The sequence below is a fragment of the Aphis gossypii genome, chromosome X, assembly GCF_020184175.1.
Source record: "Aphis gossypii isolate Hap1 chromosome X, ASM2018417v2, whole genome shotgun sequence".
In the NCBI taxonomy this organism is placed as follows: domain Eukaryota; kingdom Metazoa; phylum Arthropoda; class Insecta; order Hemiptera; family Aphididae; genus Aphis; species Aphis gossypii.
The window spans coordinates 53,324,104-53,333,449 of record NC_065533.1 but is presented as its reverse complement, the minus strand read 5'-3'; the positions used below and the strand labels follow the sequence as shown (position 1 = coordinate 53,333,449).

Here is a 9,346-nt window from a genome sequence, read left to right as displayed (position 1 = left end):
TCGATCCAATTCGCGCGTGCTGATAAGGTACGTGAGATATGTGCCGACTAAAATCGGACGAGAATAACGAAAAAACTACTATATTCGTATTATGATAATATTATATTGAAGTATTGTTGTTGTTGTGAACACACATCACGTCATGTGTCCGTTTGGCGTACACACTGCAGCTATGTTGTTGATATTTTATAGGTAGGTAGGTTAAACGTGTTTTGATGCCGTTTTATTTATTTACTTTTTTTTTTTTAATACTCGCGTGTTGTAATAATTATATAGCAGTCTCGTAATCCGTGTGAAATATAATATATTATAATATAATATTTTCCTCGTTCGGCGTTGAGGATCGTATAATCACTATCATACAGTTTTCGTGTAAATCGTTTTTAGGTCTCGCGGGTATAAATATGAATACGACGCTTGCTGTCTGTACGCGATCGATCTATAGTTGCGGTACATCATCGCAGTTCCATCATCCTCCAGAGTCGCTATCGACATACCCACAGCATTTAGGATTTCGGCCAAAAAATAACAATTATAATGCGTTTGTCGTGGCGGCGATCGAAAAAGGGTCCAAAGATGCTGTGCGCTGAAATCGAACGCTTTTACATCAGCGTGTGCTATTACACATAATATTATTATTATGTTGTTGTTGATTGCATTGAATTACGTAAATCTGGTTTTATGCAGTAACGGAATATTCCTACGCGTGTTTAATTCGTTTTCATTATTCGATATAATATTATATTCGCTCGAATCGTAACTCATCGAAGGTCTCTTTTTGCGGAATATAATGATATACATCCTATACCGACCTACGTCCCGCCGCCGCCCGACAGGTTTACATCCAGCACGCGCGTTATAGTGTGTCGAGCTCGCGTCAGATTCGTTAATAATCATAGTTGTAGGTAGAGGTACTAATAATAATATAATGTAGGTACACGAAGAAGTGTAATATTCGTCATTCGTTTACGCGATAAACGGCATTTGACAATTCAGATGAAATTATTATCGCGAGCCCCCGTCGACCGTCTAAGCATATTAAATTATTGCCTATACATCATGTATGCGCCTATATAATTATTTTATATATTATATAATAGTCTCACCTTTGAATCGAAAAATCTTCTTAGACTAACTATAATCAGGGGCGCCGATGTAATTTTAAACACCTATGACAATTTTGAGTTAATTCACCCACCCACCAATTGGACCCACCCACTAACAAAAATAATATAGAGTAGCGATTCCTTAACTGCTTGTAATTTGAGTGGCCTCACTTCACATAAGTCAATTTTTAATATTTTTAACTTTTAAATATTTAATAATACCTATATATTATACAAATATATTCTTAATAAGTCTTACATGTAGAGTAAATGTAAATAGATTATTAATTTTTTAAATTAAGATTCAATTTAAGTGAGTTTTTATTTATTTTACTTGTGGTATTTACAACAGGGTACACTTAAGATGAATTTGGTAAAAAAAGCTAAAGAACACCTGAAATAGATTTAATTGTATTAAAAAATAATATTTAAATATGCAAAAGATATTTTAATATTAAATTTAAATGAGAAGAATAAATATTTAATACAATATTAAACTAAATGTATGTGTAATTTGTACAAACAATATAAGATAATGAACTTACCTACTGGTTACTTTAAGTTACAAAATAAATAGTAATAATAAACAAAAAATTGTATCTTTTTCAAAAATTTAAAATTTAAAAATTTATAAAACCATTATATTTAAGATTTAAGAACAAACTTACAGAGTAAGTAGTTTAGTAAGAACTTTACTTTTAATTGCAAATTTTTTAACTACTTCGTCTTTGTCAACTACAATATCATTTTCACAAGATATTATTAGAAGGTTTTCTAATCGGTTTTGAGATATACTAGTTCTCAGTCTGGTTTTAAGTAATTTCAAACGTGAAAATGACCTTTCTGTACTTGCACTACTTACTGGCAATGTTACAGTTATTTTAAATGCAATGTAAAGATTTGGAAAAACTGAATTCATATTTGCTGCACAGAAAACTTTAAAAACATGATTTATACTACCAGCATTTTGCATTTCCTGTTTTCTTTTTGTAGGTAGTTCTTCATCACTTGACGATGATGTTAATTTCTCATCTTCATCAAAATTGTGTGTTTGATGTAATGCATGAGGTAAATCAATATTATTATTTAATATTTTGAAAATTTTAACAAACTGTAAATATTCTGTTTTCAGATCTTCTTGTGAAATAATTGTATAAGTTGAACAAAATACATTAAAACCATCTATTGGAAACTTGTTAACATTAATATTTATTTCCTCAATTCTTTTCTTTGAAAATAATGAAATATCTCTCAAAATACCAATATGTTCATCATTAAATCGACTTTCTAAAGTTGACAGAGTTGTATCTAATATAACATTAAATGTCTCAACTTTCATTTTTAATAATGGATCTATAATAGGATTATCTGAACATTTACCATTTTGATCGTGTTTTCTAGGTATTCTAATGGGTCTTATCTGTTTAAGTTCTTCAAATTCTCTATCAGATGCATTAATAAAAGCTTTGGCATTATTCACAGTGTTTTGAAATATATTATCATTCCTATTTTGTTTAAGATCATAGCGAGCCGAGAAAATAAGGTCTGTTGCTGTTAAAAGATCAATATCTGATTCTTGAAATGCTTTATTGAGTGGATCAAGAATATCAAATAAAATTTTAAAACAGAATGCTGTTAAAACAAATCGAAAAGACAAAAAATAGCTAATCAAACCATTAGCTGTCGCAGCAGTTTTCACATCTGCTGGGCCTTCTTTTTCAATTATTTCTTCCAAGGTTTGAATTAATGCCTCAAATTTAGATATTATTGTTTTCAAAGCTACCGAATGGGACATCCACCTTGTTGTTGCAACACGTTTCACGGATTGAAGCTGTTTATTTGGATATAGTTTATACTGTTTTTGTCGAAAAACATCAACTCGTTTTTTACTAGTCCATAAAAAAGCATATAAACTTTCAAGATTACCAAACATATCTATAGCATCTTTGCCTTTTGAAATTATAGATGTTACAACTAAGTTTAATCGATGTGCATGGCACCATATGAATAATGCGTGACTATTTTCCAATTTAATTCGAGATTGCAAACCTTTATGTTCGCCCGACATATTTCCAGCTCCGTCATACGACTGACCCACTAATGCAGTTTTCCATTGTAGTTGATTTTCTTCCATGACACTCTTAAAGATATTAAACAGAACTTTTCCTGTTGTAATCGCAGATGATTTGAGGGCAAGCAGTCTTTCAAAAATATTCCCAGTACTATTAACATATCTTACTATAAAAGAAATTTGTTCGGTTCGAGATGCATCAAACGTTGAATCAATAGAAATACTGAAAAATGATGCTTCAGATATTTCTTTATTAATAGTGCATTTAATAGATTGACTAACACAGTCAATCAACTGATTTTGGCGTTCCCAAGTAATAAAGGAAGTTACTTTTTTTCCTTTAGATTTGACTAGAGACAGATGAGATGATAAAATTGGAGATTGAGATGCCATAAGAATAACTAGATCTTTGAAGTTCCCTTTAATGTTAGATGACCAATTCTCTTTGTGTCCACGAAATGCAATATTATGTTGTGCCAAAAAAATAACAATATCAATGAGTTCGGAAACAACTTTTTGGTTAGTCGCTACTTCCATTTTTCTGCCATATTCTAGAGATGGTAAAATTGGCAAAGTAGTTTTTTGAATTTTTAATATGACAGATGAATTGATGTGTGATGTAGTTAATTCATGGGCACTTATATTATTGCGACCATTTTGCCAACCATCATAACCATTTATTGCCCAGGACATTCTTGAAGAAATATTTTTATCAGAACCAAAAAGAATACAAGGCAAGCAAAAGGCTTTATTTAATTTCGGTGAGTAAGATAACCAATCTCTAATAACTTTTTTACCGTCAGGTAGTACTCTGAAATACCACTGTTCATTAAAATGCCTCCCATTAGTATTTTTTGGAAACTGATAACCATATAAATCATTTTCTAATGGTTGACAAGGTCCAAGTTCAGAAATAAATCGTTTTTCTTCAGGACTTAAATGTTTGTTAATGAAAATACATGGATCATTTTTCCATTTACATACATCATCTATAAAAATAAAATTTGTTATATTTAATAAATAACATAAGATTAAGCACAAGCAACAATATTTTCTGTTTATGTTAAAAAAAGAAATATCCATTAATAGAAATTAATTATTATTGTTAAAAAAATAGGTATTTGTCTTTAAATATATTTACCTTCTACAGCTGAACAAAGTTCTACAGCACTAGATTGAAAGCAAGCTAAAGTATTTTCTGTCTCTGTTAAAAAAAAGAAATATCCATTAATAGTAATTAATTATCATGGTTAAAAAAGTAGGTATTTGTCTTTAAATATATTTACCTTCTACAGCTGGACAAAGTTCTACAGCACTAGATTGAAAGCAAGCTAAAGTATTTTCTGTCTCTGTTAAAAAAAAGAAATATCCATTAATAGTAATTAATTATCATGGTTAAAAAAGTAGGTATTTGTCTTTAAATATATTTACCTTCTACAGCTGGACAAAGTTCTACAGCACTAGATTGAAAGCAAGCTAAAGTATTTTCTGTCTCTGTTAACAAAAAGAAATATCCATTAATAGTAATTAATTATCATGGTTAAAAAAGTAGGTATTTGTCTTTAAATATATTTACCTTCTACAGCTGGACAAAGTTCTACAGCACTAGATTGAAAGCAAGCTAAAGTATTTTCTGTCTCTGTTAAAAAAAAGAAATATCCATTAATAGTAATTAATTATCATGGTTAAAAAAGTAGGTATTTGTCTTTAAATATATTTACCTTCTACAGCTGGACAAAGTTCTACAGCACTAGATTGAAAGCAAGCTAAAGTATTTTCTGTCTCTGTTAACAAAAAGAAATATCCATTAATAGTAATTAATTATCATGGTTAAAAAAGAAGGTATTTGTCTTTAAATATATTTACTTTCTACAGCTGGACAAAGTTCTACAGCATTAGATTGAAAGCAAGCTACATTATTTTCTGTCTCTGTTAAAAAAAAGAAATATTTATTAATACTTAATAGTAATTATTAAAAGAAGCAGAGAAGTATTGGTCTTTAATAATAAATTAAAAAATTAATTACTTAACCTTAATTAAAATTATTAATTAAAATGAAGACATATTTAATAAAATAAATAAAAAATAATTGATAAACTTAATTGGTGTAATGGTGTAGGTAGGTATTATTTGAAATTTGTATACTTATTGGCTTGCTCAAATTAACATAAAAATGCATACAATATACATAATTTTTACTGTAACTGCCTAATTGTAATGACCTTTTACAGTTGGTAGAGGTTCTTCATAATCATTTCGATTATTTTCTGTCAAAAAAAAAAATTTAGGTACTTACCTATTCAGTTAATCTATATAATAAGTACCTACAACATAAAATTATATTGCCTAATATCATCTATAGGTACTATAGTCTATATTTCAAATTAAAAATACAAGATTTAAATAATTTAATAAATAAATACTTGCCTCTGGTTGGAGAAAAAAATTTTGAAATATCAAAATGCTTTAATTTTCGTCTTTTGTTTTTGCAAGCTTCCAAGTGACGTGCCCAATTGGTATTATTTAATGTCGCTTTTAATTTTCCACATAAATCACAGGAATTCATTTTATAAATGTATAGATAATTATAATATGTTTAATTGTTTAAAATTTTACTCAAATTTAACAAAAAATCACAACATAGAATATTGTACGATAAAAATGTTAAGTTTTGACAGAAATATGTAAGAACTAAGAAAACAAACTGTCGCGATAACGCAGCGCCCTACCACTCTTCTTCAGATCTCTAATTCGACGTTCTACACGTCAATATTCATATTGATAATTCTATTTTCGTATAAAAATACCCACTCGTATCGTATTTTTTCTCAACACATTAACACTGGTTAAACCACTAAGCCCATGAGATAAAATATTAATATATATATATGTATTAATGTATTTATATTTTAAACCCTAATAATAACCAAACATTGAGTTGTAACAAAAATAATGATACAATTTAATCATTGTATGACGTATGTTTTATACTTTTATACCTTAATAATATAAAATATTATAAATTATAATTATATAAATATATAGTAAATACAGTAGTATCACTGGTATAGCAGACTGTAATGAGATGATTGGATATGTTCAATGCGTTTTATTTATAAGTTATAACAATATTACAGTAAAATGTTTACAGTAAAACAGAAGTCCCTATTTTTCTTCACGCTATATCCACGATCCACCCACCCACCCACTAATTTATCTATGACATTTGTCATAGACAAAACCCACTTTCGGCGCCCCTGACTATAATATTAGGTACGTCTATACTATCCGGTCGATGGCTGCAAGGTTATTATAATGGTACGTTTCGTTATTCAATTATATTTTATATATATTTTAGGCGCTGCTATAATATTATAATATTATATATTTTTTTAAGCAGTCTGATTATTAAATAGCTTCAGGTATAGACGTAGGTAAACTCGAAATAGGTACTGCATGCATACTATGATTCCTTGTAATAATAATTATTGTCCGCACGTACACGCTCTCAATCGACCAAGGAAATATTCAAATATCTCTGTGGATTAGCTATATACAATATACCCAGTAGGTTCACTGTTGTATATACTGAGTATATTTCATTCCGTATTAAAAACAACAGTCTACGCAGAATATCTCCATTTGAAGGAAGCTTACTAACAGTAATTCGTTCTAAAGGCTGCCCAATTAACCATATATCAGTGTTTTGTCGAGTCGTCATAATGTTTCAAAACGTATATTAAATTTAAACGTTAATTATAATTAATAAAAACCCAGTAAAATAATAAAATAGTGAAAAATGAATATACTTAAAACGTATTGTACTTACAGTAATATTTGGTCATCTCTTCATGAGTATGCGGCTCAATAAATAAAACGCATAGGGCTAGTATAGCGCATTTCAGTATCAGTATATAAAAATAGTATTTTCACATTGAGAATTTAACACATATAATCGTTAGTAATTTAAAGATAACAACGATGATTCGACGCGCGATCTCAAATTACGTAATATCTTTTATACCTAAAAACTGATTACAAATTATCTAAAAAGTATATAAATTCTACTATTGAAGTAAAATGGTTATTCTTATTCTAATGCGATTTTGCAATTTAAACTTATATAATGATTAAATGTTTTATTTTATTTTTAAACGATATTTTTAAATTAAACTTAAAAATTGACGTACCTATCAACCCTATTTCGAAATTTTTCAATCCTTTTGTGGCACGTGAAGGGGTTGAGTAATCATGACCATATTTAACATAAATTACTAACTCATAGTGATGAACAAAGTTGGCGGGTAAGATATTAAAAATATTAATATTTTTTTTTCTTATAAATAAGGACCACCCTATTATACTCGTATAATACCTGTCGAACGTAGTAGATAAGCACAATCTCTAAACATCACAATAATATTATGCGGTTTAATATTATTCCAAATAATATTACAATAATGATATTTTAAAACGTATAAAGACCGAGCGTATAAAATTACAAAATGCTACTGTTATCCTTCTCAGCTGTGTTTTCGAGTGTATTAACATACGCACATAATATAGACGAGTATCATAATAATAATGCGCTGCTTTGTATACGACGTGAACGTTGTGGTGCACCTAATAATTAATAATATATACGCACGGCCACTTATTGTTGATGCTAATTAACACTATTTATAATCGACGCTTGTACTATATTTTTAATGACGGGCGTACACAACTGTGTTGCTAATTATCACCAGGAATTCTTTTATTTCTCATTTCGACAGCAGCGTACGACTTTGTAATTATATTGTTTATATAATAATAATACGTACAATATAATACGGTATGAACGCGCGGTAGGTATGATGAACACCTTTCATAATAATATGATATATATTGACGATTCGATATTTTATGATATATTATTATATGCGTTAACGGTCACGTCGTATAGAGTAGGTATATATAGGTACCATGACCGTTCATGACATAATATTTAAACGTACATCGTTAAATTATAATATTAGATATTATATTGATTCACGAAGTCCGGATGTAGAAAAAATATTATATCTAACGTATATAATAGATAATTAAGACCTCGATGAAAAACTATTAGGTACACTATGATGACCAACTCGTCGTCTATCTAATGATTCTGAAAGAGAAAAAAAGTTAGGTAGCGGAAATAACTACGTAGGTGTACGTAAAACTCGAAATTTTCTTATGATAACGTGAGCTTTAGACGATTTGTTATAATTTATTACAAGTATTGTGTGCGGCCGACTTTAATAATATATTATACGCATTGTATGACAGATATGCATATAAGTATATGTCTATAATATTAATATACAAAAATACAATATCAATTATCTAGGTACCTACACTATATAACTGCAGTTAACTACGCAATATAATTACATATATATTATATATGGTAATATAGTCATATAGATAGACAATAATAAGTAGGTACCTAGGTATATCCGCACTCAGGGAAGGATTAAGACTTTAGGAGCCTGGGGCAAACGATATTTGGAGGCTCACACACACGCATTAATATTATAAGTACGTAGGTAAATGCATATATTATGTGATATATGTGTATACGTGTACAATATATTGTTTATAAATTTCCAATTTATAAAATATAATGAAACATTTAGTACAATCACAATAATACTATAGGTACTTAATTTATGAATATAATTTCATAATAAACATGGTGAATTAAATATATTCGTTCAAAGGCTGCAGCTGATTTACGTAATAATAAATTAACATGAGAATAACGATCTATAATTTTACATTTTGAACATTTTACTACATTGATTGTTTTACTCTGTTAAAAATATTTAAAATTTAATTAGTTACCTGGATAAGCACTTTATTTCACACTGTTGACACGTCATTATAATAAAAATAGTAAGTATAGCCTATATAAAATTGGCAGTAACATAATTAGTATAGATATTTATGTATTGTATAATAAAATAATAATCGTTAAAATAACGATAGCCATAAATACATAAAAATCTATTAAATATATTTGCTTTTGCTTTTAAAGGGCACGTGGTATTAAAATAAAAAAAATATTAATATTATCGTTTAAGTACTTAAGCTTATTATTTTTTTTTTTGAACTTACTTTCAGTAAATTCATTGTCGTTGGACAT

General features: G+C 28.5%; 1 protein-coding gene across 1 annotated transcript; it reads right to left on the bottom strand.

Annotated features, from left to right (window-relative positions):
- Positions 1-1,770: 1,770 nt before the first annotated feature.
- On the bottom strand, positions 1,771-9,346 carry LOC126552522 (zinc finger MYM-type protein 1-like). Its single transcript, XM_050207237.1, has 8 exons — positions 9,319-9,346; positions 5,044-5,106; positions 4,899-4,961; positions 4,754-4,816; positions 4,609-4,671; positions 4,464-4,526; positions 4,319-4,381; positions 1,771-4,166 (listed from the first exon to the last, which is right to left on the bottom strand). The coding sequence occupies exons 1-8, from the start codon at positions 9,344-9,346 to the stop codon at positions 1,771-1,773; spliced, it is 2,802 nt and encodes a 933-aa protein (XP_050063194.1).